Source organism: Scleropages formosus, chromosome 20 (genome assembly GCF_900964775.1).
Source record: "Scleropages formosus chromosome 20, fSclFor1.1, whole genome shotgun sequence".
Taxonomy (NCBI): domain Eukaryota; kingdom Metazoa; phylum Chordata; class Actinopteri; order Osteoglossiformes; family Osteoglossidae; genus Scleropages; species Scleropages formosus.
This window is the reverse complement of record NC_041825.1, coordinates 15910310-15927150: the sequence shown is the minus strand read 5'-3', so window position 1 is coordinate 15927150 and position 16841 is coordinate 15910310. Positions and strand designations below refer to the sequence as shown.

Sequence of the window (16841 nt, the reverse complement as noted above, 5' to 3'; positions counted from 1 at the left end):
TTTACCCATTTATACAGAAGGGTATCCTAATTGTGTGAATTCAGTATCAGTACCTTGGTTAAGGGTATCGCAACAGGAGAGGAATTGAAACCTAGGGATGCTGAGATTGCAAGGCCCAGAGGGGTCTAACCCTAACCCCGCTCACTGCCCCATGTTTACACTAGCCATATGATAAGCTCTGTGTGGTGTCATCAGTCCTCAGAGCCTATAATCTCATAGAAACTCAACTGGGTCTCTCATACTGTCAGCTGCTGTCACAGTAGGTAATGTTTCGCTCGGAAGAATTTTGCATAGCATCTTTCCAAGCAGGTTTTCTCAGTCTGCTTCACACAGCAGTAGCCTTAGACGTAAAACAAAGGGAAACGCACGAGCAGTGTTTGCAGATACCGTCTTTCAGCTCTCGTTTGCTCTCTCTTCATTCGTCTGTGCAAATTAGTTGCTTTATAAAGGTGCAAAAGCCTGGATAGTGTCTAAAATAATGAGAGGATAAGCTGTTGCCATGATCTGAAGATGCTGATTGCTCCGCTCTGTTATAAAAGCACCATCTTTCCATATACTGAACGAGGGCCTCTCGGTGGCCTTCCGCAAGGAGGGGTTCGAATAAAACAGGACACACCTTTTCGTTCTTGACTCGTGCAAAGTGGGCAGTCATTTTTAAAATATTATACGGCAAGCCGGCAGGTGTTCAACTGGTATTTTCATACCCACTCAATTAAAAGGGTGACTTTTAATGAAAGCTACTGAATGTGTTTAGCGCGTGTCTTTATATTTTTCAATTCCAGTATACAATAAATATTAGAGAGAAGTCAGCAGTGACAGCATCAAAAATTGATATTCTCAGTTTAAGCTTTTTTTTTTCTGAGAAGTGGCTGCTATAAATGGCTCGACTCTGACGTCATTCCCCCGTATTTGTGGAAGTGCCCGTCTCCTCCTGTGACTTATTCACGTGTGCCATCAAATGTAAGGGAACGACGCCACCTAGTGGCGAGTTGCAGTAGCACATCTGAGAGATGGCGCGAAACGCACTGCTCACAGTCTCGCTCGGGAAGTCCAAGACACACACACACACTTCTCTCAGATACATACGGTATAACAGACTCATGTGTTTCTTCCACTGAAGCGTGAATAAAAGATGCAAAAGCTTTAAATGTACTTCTGAGAAAGGGGAATAGTAGGTATCAGTTTGCTTCAGCGGATTCTTGGAAGTGACATAATCCTGTTCGTTTACATGAAAGCACCAGGGCTGTGTTTAAAAAAACCCCAGGAAATTCCTTGAAATGGGACCGATGACCCTGATGACTCTCCATCCCTATGACACATTTTCCTGGAAAAAAATCTGCCTTTCGACCCCCCTCACCCATGAGCGTAATTGACCTGCTCCCTGCTCCCATCAGGGCCCCGGAAGCCACAAGACTTACTTTACACATACATCTACGTGTGAGGAAAGAACCTCAAAGAACAGTGGTACGTTTTCCGGACCGCAATGCGTCTTTTGCTTATTTTTTTCTTGAACCTCCCAATTTATTTCAGCCGCGTCGCACTTGCAGTTTTATGTTGGTTTCTAATCACGTGCTCTAACTCCGCCACGGACGGTCCCAAGCCTGGCTGAGAAAGGAAGAGGGGTAAAAACCTTGCCAGCTACAGAAATGGCAGCAAGGAAACTTCATGACATCTCTATTCTTAGGGATGCCTGGAGAGCCCTGGTTGGCGGCCTATGCCCCAGGAGGAGTGGAAGACACGAGAAGAAGAACCGCATACTGTATATGATTTGCCCTCGCATTTACTTTCAAAGTACTGTTCTTTATGCAGGACCCTTGCCGGCATATCTGATGCATTTGTGAACATGCAATACACTATATAAGTTTAAAAAACATAGTCAAGTACAGATGATACACCAAATAAATAAACAGAAGTGAACCGTTTTCCTTTTTGATCAAGCTCTAGCTGAACAATGGAATCACACACACACGGCAGAACAGTTGTAGCTTAGGCCAATACTAAATGTGGACAATGTGCAGTCACCAGATGTATAAAATTAAACACAATATTAACAAAAAGAGAGAAAAAAAACACTTATTTTGTTCTGTGGTAGTTTTTACTATCAACCCATGGAATTCGTATGTATGTATGAGCTAAGATCATTACAAAATATCAGTAGAAATTAAACAAAGAAAGCACTTTTTGCTGTATATATGTGAACTGTCAATATGATATTTGATTCTGCTTTGTTCCGTCTGTTGTCTCTTTTTCCAAGGTTATGGTTTCAGTGGGAAAGTTAGTTTTCTATCGTAGGCGCTTGTTACGGATTTTATGTTGTTTTGTTTGTACTTGTAACAGATGTTCATCATACGGGATTCAATAGCGGTAAAAAATAAATGAGGTTAAAAAAACAGCGAAATAGTGAAATATACCGTAAAACTAATTTCGGGACACTGGAATCAGTCAGCATTAGATTGAAGTTATCACCTCATGTGATACTGATTCTGGACAATCCATTGGTTAAAGAAAAAAATTGTTTACCAAGAAACATTAAGATTATAGTTTATTTAGGCAGCGATGTTGGGCTTTGAGTGGGGGGCATGGTGGCGCAGTGGGTTGGACCAGGTCCTGCTCTCGGGTTCGAGTCCTGCTTGGGGTGCCTTGCGACGGACTGGCGTCCCGTCCTGGGTGTGTCCCCTCCCCCTCTGACCTTCTGCCCTGTGTTGCCGGGTTAGGCTCCGGCTCACCGCGACCCCCTATGGGATAAGCGGTTGTGTGTGTGTGTGTGTGTGTGTGTGTGTGTGTGTGTGTGTGTGTGTGTTGGACTTTGAGGCCACAGCCCAACATGCGACTGTTGTTAATGGCCATGTGAAAATCAACACGAAGTGCTGCAGCACTGAACATTCAGGGGTCGAGGCCTGTGACCAGCAGGTTTCGCTCTCCAACCCCACCAAAAAGGCTTCTGCTAGACCCTTCAACCCCTCTTTGAGTGATTCAGTGAACAATCCAGCAGTGTTTAACTGCTGAAACACAAAGCTATGGCATTTATTTGGCATTAAACTGTCTGCCGTAAGCAAACAAATAGCCGTGCTTTGCGTAGGAGCGTTAAAATGACTGAAATGTGAGGAAAATCATTAGGTGTTGCTGGGTTGAAATGTTACACAGAGAAATAAAAGCTAAGCACGTGGAGCGAGCGTTCAAATAAAAATGTTTTGTCAACTCTGAACATCTGAAGGATGACGCGGAGAAAGGCCTGAACGTGAAGAGACCTTCAGGGGTTTACGTGGTGATGAGGAACTCTTTTTCCACACAGCGTACAGTGCGGGAGAGAGTGTCTGGCGCTTGATTCGGTGGGAAGAGAGGAGCATCGAAGGAGAGACGAGGAGAGCTGCGCTGCGGAGCACAGTGAGCCGAAGAGCGCCAGGACGTGTGTGTGTGTGTGTGTGTGTGTGTGTGTGTGTGTGTGTGTGTGTGTGTGTGTGTGTGTGTGTGGACGAAGAAGGCAGACTCTCCGCCACAGGGAAAGGAGCACAGGCCCCCGTCTTCAGCGGCACCCCTGCCCTTCTCTGCCTGCTCTCCTCCTCCCAGGCTTCTTCATCCATCCGCCTCCCCCTCACCCCGATCCTCTGCGCTCCTGCCTCGTTTTTATTTTCCCTTCCTCTGTGTCGCGGCTCCTCCTCCGCCCCCCTCCCTCTCTTCCTGTGGTCTTCCATCTGTCCCGCGGTCCCTCGCTGCCGGCTCGGGGGAGTCCGAGGGAGATGCCTGAGTGCGGCTGAGGGGCGCGCGGCGGCGGGACGTGGGAAGACAGCCTCGGCGGCCTCGCAGCGACACCCCCGTGGCTGACCAGCGGCAAGCGGCACGGTCTCCGGAGCTCTGCGTGCGGCGGGGGGGATCCGAACACAGGTAGGCCTCCGGCTCAGCCCTCCTGTTCCGCTCACACAAAGTGCCTTTGTTGTACATTCATAATGGGCTGTCGAGTGCTATATCCAACTTGGGAGTGTGCCTCGACTATTTATGTCACTAGCTGCACTTGCAAATGCATCAGGATAATTTCATTGCCTTTTGCCACTGAAGCCTGACTCACACTATATCTCAGCACACATCGCTGACAGGGGTCTTGTGCTGTAAATTCTCTCGCACAGATGCAAAGCTGTAAATCTTTTCAAGGTAATATTTTTTCCCCTTGAAGCTTTACCATGCATATTGCATAATGGAGATGGAGGAGGAACTTCTGCTCAAGTGGAACCGTGTTTGGTTTAGACTTTCAACTTGAAATGAATGCACATGTTTGCCCGCAGCTCGAAAAGGAAGGATTTTGTTTATGGGCAAAATAACTGTTTTAGGTTAATCGACAATGCAGAAGCACACATGTGACACTGACAGCCTTTCCCTTGCAGCTGTTTCATTTCACTCGGTCGCTTTCCTTGACATACAGGTTCGTAATGATTTTTTCAACATTTGACTGTCGGACTCCAGAGAAAATTTCTCCCGGGAAGTTCTGTTTTGCAGGAGTAGCGGTATGGCATGGAAATGTCTCAAAAGTATCTCATATGAAGCAGACCCTTTCACTCCGCACACTCTCAATGTAAATCCCAAGCACTCCACAAGAATCCCGGGCAGGAATTCTTTAGGCACGCCATCGCAAAGTCTGGCAGAAATTACTTCATTTCCCTCTTCGCATTTCATATGCTTTGGAAGAAGGGGAAAGAAAAAACACTCCGTCCCTGTTGCCCCACACATGTTGTCCCATATTGTCCTATAAAAAGCATGGTGTTGTGGTACCTTCGGTGTCTCGATGTGTGCCAGACTTCTGGAACTGAGCCCCGGCCAGCGTTTCGCTCAAGGCCGCCATCCTCCTTGCTTCTCTGGCCTCTGATGTGGACCATCTGACAGGCTGCGGTTTCATCGCCACACTCAGAACAGCTCCTGCTTCCGCAGGAAATCACGTTTTTTTTCCAGTGAGCTTCAAGAACATGAGTTCCAGAGAAGAAGCCAACACTCTGAGCCCCTGCGCTCTGGGACTGCTCTGGAGAAACTCACAGACAGATGTGTCTTCAGAGTGTGTGTGCCTGTAATTAAACTCAAATGGTAAAATGTCAGTAAAGTCATTAAACCGGAATTTATACCTGCAATAAACTAAAGGATTCTGTCTGTGTGGTGCGATAGTGGACGAGGGGAAGGACAGGCCGGTACAAATTAGATTTACCGAGACTCTGACATGCTTAAAAGCTGTAAACATTCATGGTTATTGTTGGCACCCTGCATAGCTGACTGTTTTGCTCTGGAATGGTTTCTCATTATATGCGAAAGAAGCAGCCTTTGGCAATCCAGTGATTGTGTTCGGGGCTCTACCACAGGCAGGTCTCTTGCTACTAAGTAGAAACAAAGAGCAGATGTCGCTCCCCGCTGGATCCGTCTATGTGCCCCCTTTGTGTGGTCTCAATTCAGAATGGCTCTGGATGCCTTCAGCCAGGGATGGTGGATTCCACACTGCCGTATTAGTTTATCCTTCCCTTTGATAGGGCGGACGCGGTCGTGTACGGACCGGTCAAACATTTTGAATGCCACTTCTGATCCACCCATATGCCGTGCGCTAAGCTAACCATAAATCAGTCGGATGCAGGCTTGACGCGATTATGAGCGATTGTGTTGTGCGGCCTTCTTTTGTGGCTTTCGGATTTACGATCATGAAAAGCAGCAGTTGTTCCAATGTACATCTTGCATGTTACGTCTTCAACAGAGCGGCGACGACGGCGTTCGGCTAACCAAAGGATGATGAACTCTTTGGAAAGGGCGCGGCCGTCCGAGCGCGCCGCGGCGTCGAGACCGCCGTGGCTTCCTACGTAAAAGGCGCGACGTGACGGAATAACAAAGAGAAAGTTAAGAGGAAACACAGAGCTGACAGGAGAAGCTGTGTGTGGATTCAGCGGAAAGCCCTGAGAGATTTGAGACTCATCCAGTCGAACGGCACCTGGCAGGGCTTTGCAGAGGAGACTTAACCAAGGATTTCCCCCCACCGCCTTAGCACATCGACAAAATCCATCTAACTTTCATACGGTACACACAGAGCCCCCGCAGGAAGATCCACTGCCTTTTCATAACCTCAAAGGGTCTCGCAACACCCTGCAAAATGTAACCCTGGCAGCTTCAAACCCTGCGCCGAGTGTTTGTATGTATTCATAGAGCAAACCCCTGACAAGCCAAAACAGCTTTAGTACCTAAAAATGGAACATGAAAACAGAACCATGACTGATCATAGTGTTTCACTGAGCAGTACTGCTGTGGTTTTTATTACTGCATGGCTGCGCATCTGATTTCTACGAAAAGAAGGTTAAAAGGCCTTCACGCCATTGTTTCAAAATGTAGCCTAACGCTGTGGCTAATATTGCTCTAGCAGCCTTAGCCTCTTTTCTTTTTGCCGACAACCTAAGCAGAACTTTTGACCTACGTTTAAGATCTTAAGAGATTATGTACAACGCAGGAAGTTTCAGATGATCTTCAGATAGTACCGTGTTTATCATCTCTGCAGCGCAATAATGTTCTGTGGTTATATAAGTTGTTTACTATAAGGTCAGGGCTGTCTTTGGAGCGAGGCTCACTTTTGTTAAAAGCTGTGCAAACAGCCCTTCCGGGAAGACGGAAATGAAATGCAGTATTGTAAACGTGGGGACGTTTGGAACAAAAGCGAAAAAGTCGACAGCAGAGTAACAAACCTGTCCTCTTTCAGAGACGAGCAAAAATGCACAAAGCCTACCTTTAAAAACAACGGGGATTTCGTGATAGTGTACAGTACATACCAGCATTTAAGACATTCACATTTATTTATTTAGCAGGCACTTTTCTTCAAAGCTCCTTCCAATGAACTCTATGCAGTGTTACCAGCCCGCACACCTTATTCACCGCGGTGACTTATACTGCTAGATACACTACCTACACTGGGTCACTCATCCATACATCAGTGGAACACACAGACACTCTCCGTTACTCACACACAAATTAATATGTTTGATTTATATATCAGGTGGAGGGAGAACTCAAGTTTGCTTTTAAAAAGTGAATTCTCAGACTTGGCTGCTCCATAGGATTAGCAAATGCAGAGGTGAACCGCTCATCTGTAAAATAAGGAGCGTTTGCTGCGGTCAGATGACCCTTTAAGAACACACATCAAAAGGCTAGGCCATGACCACTGTCCGCAGAACCCTGCTATCAAATGCTTTGAAGCTTTCTGGACGTACTCCCTTTCTGAATTTTGCACAGAGTCTGATGTTTTTCTTCTCTCCCCGTTTGAAGGATCCAGGCGCCAATAGCGCGTACGCTGTGTCCATAAGTTCCTATTCGACATGTAGAGAACACAGTGCAGGTCAGGCACCAGCTTCTGAACCGTGTCTCTTTGTCAAGTTCTGTTGTAGCGACCGGTGGATGCCGAGGGTTACAGCGGCTACAGAGTGTCGGATGATTAAGGAGAGATGCACTCAGCTACGAAGCTGTAATGCATTAGCTTTCATTAAAAAAAATGTAAAAAGTTATCGGGGAAAGGAATAAAACGGAGACAGCTCGTCGAGTGAGTGGAGGAGACGTGCATCTGGCAGGGCCGTGGGTGACGCTGCGGTGGGGGGGGGCCGCAGCGGCACTTTCAGCACATCAGCTGTGGGCCTCGCCTGGACTGCCATTGCCACCCTCCGTTTGACATATGAATGGAGCTAGCGCGTTAGACACAGTCCACTTCTGCGCTCCATTACCTGCTAAAGCACTTACAGTTTGTTTCAGTTGTCGCAACCATTACGCCTCCATCCTCGCTGTGGAGGCTGTATTTCCTGCTATTTAAGCAGACGGTGGGAAACAGAGAAAGGAATAGCGGGGGGAGAAAGGGATCTGGAAAAGTGGCGATTAGATGTGCAGAATAATGCGCTACACCCGCAACGGACTGCCACATCTAAAAAACGAAGCTAAAACAAGGGCAACTGGACTTGCATGAGTTTTCTTGAAAATGTTTCACCACTCATCCAAGTGGCTTCTTCAGTTCTAAAAGACTGGTGGGGAGTTTTGGTTTTAAACTTGGAACATCTATGGGTGGAGCCCATTTGAGATTCACATGACTGGGGTCTGTTAACAACCCAATAATCACCTGCCAATTAGAGGATGTTATTGAAATTAACCTGGGTGGCGTCCTGCCCTTGTTTTAGCTTCGTTTTTTAGATATACCATGACCTGGATGATTGAGAATCTTCACAGACATAACGGACCGCCATATTCTCTCAATCAGCTGCTCAAAGCACATTTGTAAACTTGTGGAAGAGGGAATCCTTTGGGGCACCAGGTGATAGCTTGGGTAGAGCTGCATTGCAGCATTTCTGGCTGATTTTGTGTTTGTTACTGTAAGTCAAGAGAACATTATTTCTAAACATGTTAAGTGTCAAATACAGGACCGGGAGCGCAACTATTATATTTATAGAATAACCACCGTCAATTTGTAAGAATGCCACGCGGACGGTCTCGGCGGCAGCGCAATAGCACACGCAACAGCATTTTCTTCAGGACTGAATAAAACAGTCAGCAAGGCACGGAAAATCAATGACGGGCACTGAGATCGGCTACACATCAGGTTAATGATGAACCTGCCCAGAAATTCGACCCAAATCCAGCGATGCCGCGCGTATTCTCCAGCCTTACCGATATCAGGTTTCGAAAAGAGCGGCCTGAAAATGCGATGTGCTCTCATGATGAAAAGAAGCACCAAGCGGGAGGATGACATTAGACTTACACTGGCACACGGGAGCTAAACAAAGGAGCAGGTTATAAAGGGAAAGCGGGTCTCTAGACAGATGAGATGAAGCCTGCTTCAGCACAGGGGACAGGAGACTCCTCGCACACTCTCAGTAATTGGCTTGGGGTGTTTCTCCTGTCCTTTGGCTCTTTCTTACTACGCACTGATGCATGACACCGGTGTTGGTGACACTTAGTGAGTTGACTTGAACTTCCTCGCTCTCTCTGTTGCCGCATCATAATGGGCACCCTTTCTCCATGGAGCCAGTGGATACGATCTCTGTGGTTCTGTAAGGCTCTGATGTGTTGTGAAGCACTGAAATGCCTTTTGTGGTATTTTCCTTAAGATCTTCCAGCAGATCTCTTGTGGATTTCATCATTACAGCAGAGCTGTGCTCTTTGCCACTGTTTTATTGGCAATCTCTGCAGCGTTAGGCTAGATGTCCCAGTTTCTCCTCTCATCTCTTAATAACCGACAAAACAATTTCAAATGCCGAAAATAAAAAAGGACCACGTGTCAACAGGTGTCAAGTACAATTTAACATTTCTGTAAAACACTCTACAAAACAGGGCGTATAAATGCCCTCCCGTCCCCAAGTACATAAGTATTAATTTGAGATGTGAGATCTTCAAGTCGGTACAACCTTGTGTTCTTCTAACAGAAGACGTCCAGTACATCTTTTCGTGTTTGTACAGACAATGACTGTGTTGTTTGTTCTTGTCACGCATTCTTGTTTCCAGGCTTTTACCATATTTGACTGTGTGAGTCCAACAATCACTCTGGCCAGCACAAACAATTCCTTGGCACCTCTTAATGGCTTACGCCATTTATGATACATTGCTGCCACTGTTCGTCATAAGCCTCAGCTTACAATGTGTGCCTTTATGCAAAGGTTGATCTGCTCTCCGGTCTCTGGGATTGTTTAGCCTGTCTGCGAGTTCTTCGGAAGGACTGCGTGCAGATTTGAATGTTTTCCTGTTCTGCAATCTCTTCGGCTTTCATTGTGGTTTTCACCCCGAGAAGAGAGATCAAGGCATGGCCCGGGGTTCAAAATTAGCTTCTGTGGTTCCAGCTCCAGGCTGCAGTAAAATAATGAAGAATTCTGTACCATGTTCACGCTTTCTCCGGCAGAGCTGTATAGCAGCTTTAGAAGACATTAGTTTTAATGTAACAACTACGAATATGTAAATAGTTCTCATGAGCGTATCAAGAAACTGTCATTTCGACTCTTCTCAGCGTTCCTAACACTGGTTGTTGTGAAGGTGTATGTGGTGCTCACTGCCTTCCGATGCACTGCTGAAGTATGAGTTGTGAAGAAAGTTATAGCCACCATATTACATTTATGTTTACATTTACACTTATTTGTTTCAGCACATACTTTTGTTTTGAAATGATGTACAACTCAAAGTAAACAAGAGTACATTTCGCCAACAGAGACACACATGCAGACGTGCAATTCTCAAAAGAGTCCGTTCAAAACCACAGTTTTTACCAGTGTATACAGTGCTACTTGAAAGTATGTGAACCTCTTGTGTCCCTTCGTTGTACCACAAAATTGTTATTTAATAAGAAGCAGTCTTTCTCATCTGACATAATAGGTGTATTAACAATTCCATATGTTGCTTTAAAGGAAATCATGTGTCTAATAGAAAAACAGAAGTAGTGCAGGGGCAAGAATGAGTGAATCCTAGGTTGAATTGGAAAAACTAAGTAGATAAGTAGTATCAGGTGTGTCAATGATAATTATTTATTAATTTCATAAGTTTATTCAGGATTTAAGATTTAGATTTTATACGTTTAATATTTTCTACAAGAATAATAAACATCTCTGTAGGGTTCACATACTTTCAAACAGCACCACATTATATAAGTAACCATATAAAGAGTTGACATGGAATATTTTTTTAACAGATGACTTAATGAAAGTTTACGGAGTAGACAGCGGATCAGGAGATAAGTGGGTCCGAAAAACATATTTTGAGACCATTCTTGAATGTTGAGACAGATTCAGCAGTTCATGAATACTAAATAGACATATGCATGTAAGTACCAAAAATTTAAGTTCACTTGACGGGACAAAGCTTTTTTCACATAAGGCATAAGTGAATTAATTAAGAACAGTTCTCCATTCCAGATATATATATATACACTTTTTTAGTGGTGTGGTATGTAGTCTGTTTGTTTCTTTGGCATTGTTTTGACATAGCTCTGTCATCAGTCAGGTGTTGTGAAGGCACTGTTTAAAAGGGTACTACTTCTATCAGCCTGTTGGTCCAGACACTGACCTCATGAGTCTGGCATAATCTGACAGCCAGAAATGAGTACTCAACCTGGAAAGAGCCCACCTGATCTCATTACCCGTTTCTCAGCTGCTGATCAAGCCACAGTAGCTCTCCAATTTCTGATAAGAGTTACACAAACTGCAGCTGCAAACCCATTCTTTGCACACCGGCAAAAGAAAACAGATTGATGACAGGCTTGCCTCTGCCAGCACTCGACGCCTTTCCAAATGTATGAATCATAATGTCTAAGAAGATTTCAGTGTTTGGGTTTTTTTAGGCTACCATAGCTACTGGGGTTTGGCTGCCAGTGATGTTTTCGAAAGCACGTTATATTGCTGCTCAATTGGGGAGCAGTAAACAATCTGAAATAGTAGTGAAATAAATATACAACAATATAAACTTCTGAATGCGTCCCAGCCATGAATCCATGCACTAGTAAAGTCCATAATGAAATATTTTTTCTGAACATTATGAACAATCAAACATTAGTTATTGCCATGATGACATTATACACAGTAAACAACATAATCTGCACTCTCTTTTGTGCAACAGAGATCCAAAGATCGAGAGTGGAATTTCTATAGTTCGCATCATATAGAAGAGATGGACAAGATAACAGAAACGCATATGCTAATATCAAGGACCTAATAAAAATTAGGGCCACCCTTTGCTTTCAGGACAGCTTTAGTTCTTCATGGAATACTGTTATTGAAGTACCGAATTGTGTGTAGGGGTATACGGCACCATTCTTGGAGGGATAAAGGAAATTGAAATCTACATGCGTACTAGAGCTTCCTATAAAGGTTCAATGATGTTTAGATCTGATGATTAGCAGGGCTATAGAAGGTGTTAGACCTCATCCTGGTGTTCATGAAACCGCTCTTGAATTTCTTGACTTTGAGAGTAGTGTTTGCACAATAGGATGCACCTGGTCCTGTGCAATAACCTCATATTCCTAGGCCATTCCTTGACTATGAAGAGCAATCATTGGACCTAATAACTCCTATGAGATTATTGCCCTTACCATTAAGGGTCCACCACCATTTCCAACAGCTGACAAAAGAAATTGTGAGTTTAAAGCATCCTATGGCTTTCTCCAAACGTAAACCCATCTGAATGTAGGAAGCAGGGTGAAAGATGACTCATCAGATCATGTTACGTTTTCCCCCTGCTCCAGATTTTGCATCCCTTACACCAGGTCAAGGATTGGGCTTGGATACAAGTGTTTTTGGAATGGTAACTATGGCATGAACTCCAGCTTTGTGAAATTCAGAAATGTTGATCAATTCTGTGGTAATTTTTGAAGCGATACTCTTGGGCAACTATCTTATGAAGTTTCAGTCTATCCCTGTTGGTGACCTTTGACTTGCAACCTCTTCATTTATTAAGTTTGTCCATGTGTGGCACATACTGTCATTATTTTTGAGACTGTTCCCTTTGACATGATGAATAATTTTCCAAGTTTTGTACACCTATAATTCAGGTGCAATTTATTTGGCCTCTTTGGAACTCTGTTAGTTGCCTTATGTAGCTTTGAAAACTCATACATCGAAGTTCTCATTTTTAGACCTCTTTTATAGCTGACACGTACTACTGTTTAACCCGATTCACCTTCGCAGCCACGTTTTTCGATATGATTTAGGTACTTCAGGATTTTTCATGAGATTTTTATATTATTTTCTTAACCACCTGTACGTCTTTGTGATAATTCTTTGACTTGGCTCCCTGTCACAAGCACCACACACTCTGACCTTACAAATTCCATCTCTCTAAACCCTAGCAGATGATGCAGACCCCTGGGTGGTTCCTTCTCGCTGTTGCCCTGGTGCCCATGATGCTGCTCTGTATGGGCACACTATCACAGTCATACAGAACATCCCATTTGGAGAGAGAGCCCGGGACATCAGACCCCAGAAACAGCCCCCACCAGAGGGACCAACACAGAGACTCCAGGTATCGCTTCCTCCACTGTAACACACTTAACAGCTATCAACAACATGGTCCTCAAGCAGGCTCCGTAAACACCAATGGATAATAATGGCTTCATTTGTTCATTTTGTGTTTGCGTTGTTCAGGAACACTGATGCTGTACTGGTACTGCTACTGTTTTGCCATGCAAGGTTTCAAGGGCCCTTCACTAGCAGAGCTATTTAACAGCCTTTTGGTACCACTGTATCTCACCGTCCCTACCCTGTGTAACACTCACCTGTCTCTGAACAGACCCAGGTGTCGACGCTGCTGTGACCCAGAGGAGGAGTTTCCGCAATACACAGAGCCTCAAACAGAGTATCGGGTGATACCTCATATAAACATCACTATCCTGAAAGGTAAGCGCTTGCTAGATTGTGCTGGACCTCAGCCTTGAAGGAAGATAGAGTGAAAGACTATGAGATGAAGAATGGATGATGAAAAGACACATGGCTGATTTGGGGAGCAGGAAAGACCAGACCCCATGAAGATGTTCATTAGACGTCTTTTAACTTTGCTGTCTTGTTCAGTTCTCTCATTCAGTTCATGCTCAGTGGAACTTTCCTTATGGTCATAAGCCCAGCTCCTCACCCCCCCACCGTCTGTTGCTTGTGTGTAATGGGGCTTTAAAAGACGTGCCAGACAGGATGAAACCGATTAAGAATCACTAAACATGAAATGCCTATTCCAGCACCAAAAACAAAGAAAAAGTTGAAAGTTGACAGGACAGGAAGTAGACTTGGCCGGAATCAGGCCATTTGTGGTATCCGAGGCTTATGGGATGCTCTCCCCGAAGGAAAAGGGGACCGCCACTGTTGGTCAGTAGCTCCTGACCACACCCTGCTATTTCCAGCACCCAGAGGATGCTTTGCATAGCTGTGTGATATTAAAACACCACAGAACTTCTGGCTAACCTAGCTGTTTCATTTATACTGGGCTCATGACACTTAAGACATCTGCCTGACGAGACCTAAGTATGGTTGAAACAGACTGAACAAAACAAGTGAAAGAAAGCAGGCCACGACCTCTGTCTTATGTTATAACCAGATATGCTTTCTGGGATTCTCTTCAAACAGTGATTAAAAACTGCTCCCCATTAAGGCACTAAAACAGCTTTATATTGTCTGCATCTCAGTGAAAATGGAAAAATAATGACCCGCAGAGTATTGCACGCACAGGTTTATGTGTAAACTTGGAGAAAGTTTTAATGGTTGTTGTGAATTACATGAATCACATGTAACATTATGTGAAACCCGCTTATATGCTGCTGATATTTATTGTGGAAGCAAGCCAATCATGTTAGCATTAAATAATTACGTGTGAGGGATGGGCTATTGCCTGTGTTATATGTGAGGATTTACAACGCGCCGAAAAACCGTGACTGGTTTACATAGCTGACGTTAGTTTTATCGGAGGTATAAACAAGATATAAAAAGGAACATGTTGGAACTGATTATTAGTTTCATACTGGAAATATAATGTCAATTTTCACTGCGGCCTGTGAAATACAGCGCATTCCAGAAATTTTCGATTTGAAATGCCCATAAAATAATACAAAGATAATGCAAATAAAAATCAAAAGGTTCTTCTGCAAGTACTATTTGTGTAGCCGGATATGTTTGATTTTTATCGCTATTATTCTTATTGTTCTTCTTCTTATTATTATTGTGTAATTTTTTTGGTTTTCACATCCGCAGAGGTTATAATTGCATAGCGTTATAATGCTGTTGTTATGATCACACTGCTGCTGCTGATGTTATGTTGCTAAAGTAACTCTGTCTCTATAGGTGAGAAGGGAGACAATGGCCAGCGTGGCCCATACGGAAAATTGGGAAAGACAGGGAACCCTGGGCCGAGAGGCTCCAATGGGATGAAGGGCACCAAGGGCAGCATGGGGGCCCCAGGCGATCCTTGTAAGACATATTACGCTGCATTCTCAGTGGGCCGCAAGAAGGCCCTGCACAGCAACGAATACTACCAGACGCTCATTTTCGACACCGTGTTTGTCAACCTGTACAACCACTTCAACATGTTCTCTGGCAAGTTCTACTGCTACGTGCCCGGCGTCTACTTCTTCAGTCTGAACGTGCACACGTGGAACCAGAAGGAGACTTACCTGCACGTGATGAAGAACGAGCAGGAGATGGCGATACTGTACGCGCAGCCCAGCGACCGCAGCATCATGCAGAGCCAGAGTTTCATGCTGGAGGTGGAGCAAAACGACGAGGTGTGGGTACGCCTCTTCAAGGGCGAGAGGGAGAACGCCGTCTTCAGCGACGACTTTGACACCTACATCACCTTCAGCGGCTACCTGATCAAGGCCAAGAGTGAGGGCTAGTCCTTTGCTTGCACATTTAATTCATTTTCAAAAACAATTATAATTGAATATTTTATAACCTATATGAGTGAAATAAGTTGCTTGGGGGATTTTCCTAGTGTATGGTATGTATATGAAAGTGAAAAAGACGTGTTGAATTATATCAGTTTGCTTAGATATGTTAACAAAGAAATGCAATAAAGTGAGAAATAATGTTGCCCCAAAATATAGAGTAGTTGCACTGGTCCAGAAGTGACATTTTTTAAAGTCAGTAAAACTTGTAATAAATTAGAAGGGAAGAAAAAATTGAAAACAAATATATTTAAAACGATCAGGGAAAGGATAGAACAAAACGAAGTAGAGGAGTCACGCGACACCCCGACGAATCATCCTTTTATAAGCGGAAGCATCTCTCTGTTCTGCCTGTTAAAACAGATTTCATGACTGTCCTGAACCATATTGGAGTTGTGTTTTGCTCACAGTACATTCTTACAGCACTTGTAAGAATAGCGCCATAGCGCTTTTGGACGAGTACAATGATTATGAAATTGAACAGTCTACGACCACATACGTTTCTGTATTATTTTATTCCTTGACATAAGACTTGTTCCACTTTGCTTAGTTTTTGTACGTAGCAGAAACTCATGATTATTTTTGGCACATCAGAGCAGTGAAGGAAAGAGACCAATGACTTGCACAAAAAGCGGGTACAGCTGTTAACCCCATCCTGAACTGGACGCATCTTATTACAGTAGTTGCACGGTAGCGTGTATGAAGATGACATACGCTGCTCCGCGTGAGGTGCGAAACGAGTGATGCGCGCCTGTCCGGCCATCACGTGCCGTCGAGGGCTCGTTCGCAAACTGCTACATCCCAGCAAACAATTCCACGCTCCGAAGCGCTCCGGCCTTCGCCGAGCGTATAAATCTCACTTCGCCGCAAACTTGGATCGTGCTCCGTGACATCTGGCAATTAGGGTGCGTTAATCACTTTCCACTCAGTGCTCATTCAGATGAGAATTCTCATTCCATTTGCAGTTCGGCGTCCTTGCTTTAAGGGGTACCTTTCACGCTGACCTGCCAACTGACTTCCATCTGTGCTTACTCGAAGATGCACTGTGACAAACATCATTTTCGCGGCATTATGTCTGTACAGCAAGCGGCTACGGAACCAAAACTGAGACGCGAGCGCAATGCAGGCAGGCGCAGTCTCGTTTGAGTACGGCTTAAATTTAAGATCTCACATTGTTGAAACGTACTGGTGCTTATTCTTCTTGTTCAGACTGGTAAAACATTTGTGTGGTGCTTATTCGTAAAACTATGTAAGCAGCAGTAGCCTTTTTATAAGTATGTAGTATTATTTTTATGTTATACACATCCTTTTTATTCTTAAAACATCATAGATTTTTTATGACATTTTAGGAGACAAAGCACAAAAGTGAAATCACTTATAGTATACTGTATATATATATATACATCTGATTTGTATTAGAAAAGAAGTTTTTTAAGGCCGCTGCTAAGACTACTTGGTT

At 44.3% G+C, this 16841-nt stretch overlaps 1 protein-coding gene across 1 annotated transcript; it reads left to right on the top strand.

The window, feature by feature from the left end:
* Window positions 1-3691: 3691 nt before the first annotated feature.
* Window positions 3692-16529, top strand: c1qtnf1 (C1q and TNF related 1). Its single transcript, XM_018761704.2, has 4 exons — window positions 3692-3882; window positions 12806-12978; window positions 13246-13352; window positions 14781-16529. The coding sequence occupies exons 2-4, from the start codon at window positions 12809-12811 to the stop codon at window positions 15329-15331; spliced, it is 828 nt and encodes a 275-aa protein (XP_018617220.1). The 5' UTR covers window positions 3692-3882; window positions 12806-12808; the 3' UTR covers window positions 15332-16529.
* The last annotated feature ends 312 nt before the right edge of the window (window positions 16530-16841 follow it).

Excerpts from the sequence above, each read along its gene's own strand:
- c1qtnf1 (XM_018761704.2), top strand. The coding sequence starts at position 12,809 with ATGATGCAGACCCCTGGGTGGTTCCTTCTCGCTGTTGCCCTGGTGCCC. Across the intron at positions 12,979-13,245 it reads GACCAACACAGAGACTCCAG|ACCCAGGTGTCGACGCTGCT; the intron begins GTATCGCTTCCT and ends GTCTCTGAACAG. Across the intron at positions 13,353-14,780 it reads AAACATCACTATCCTGAAAG|GTGAGAAGGGAGACAATGGC; the intron begins GTAAGCGCTTGC and ends CTGTCTCTATAG.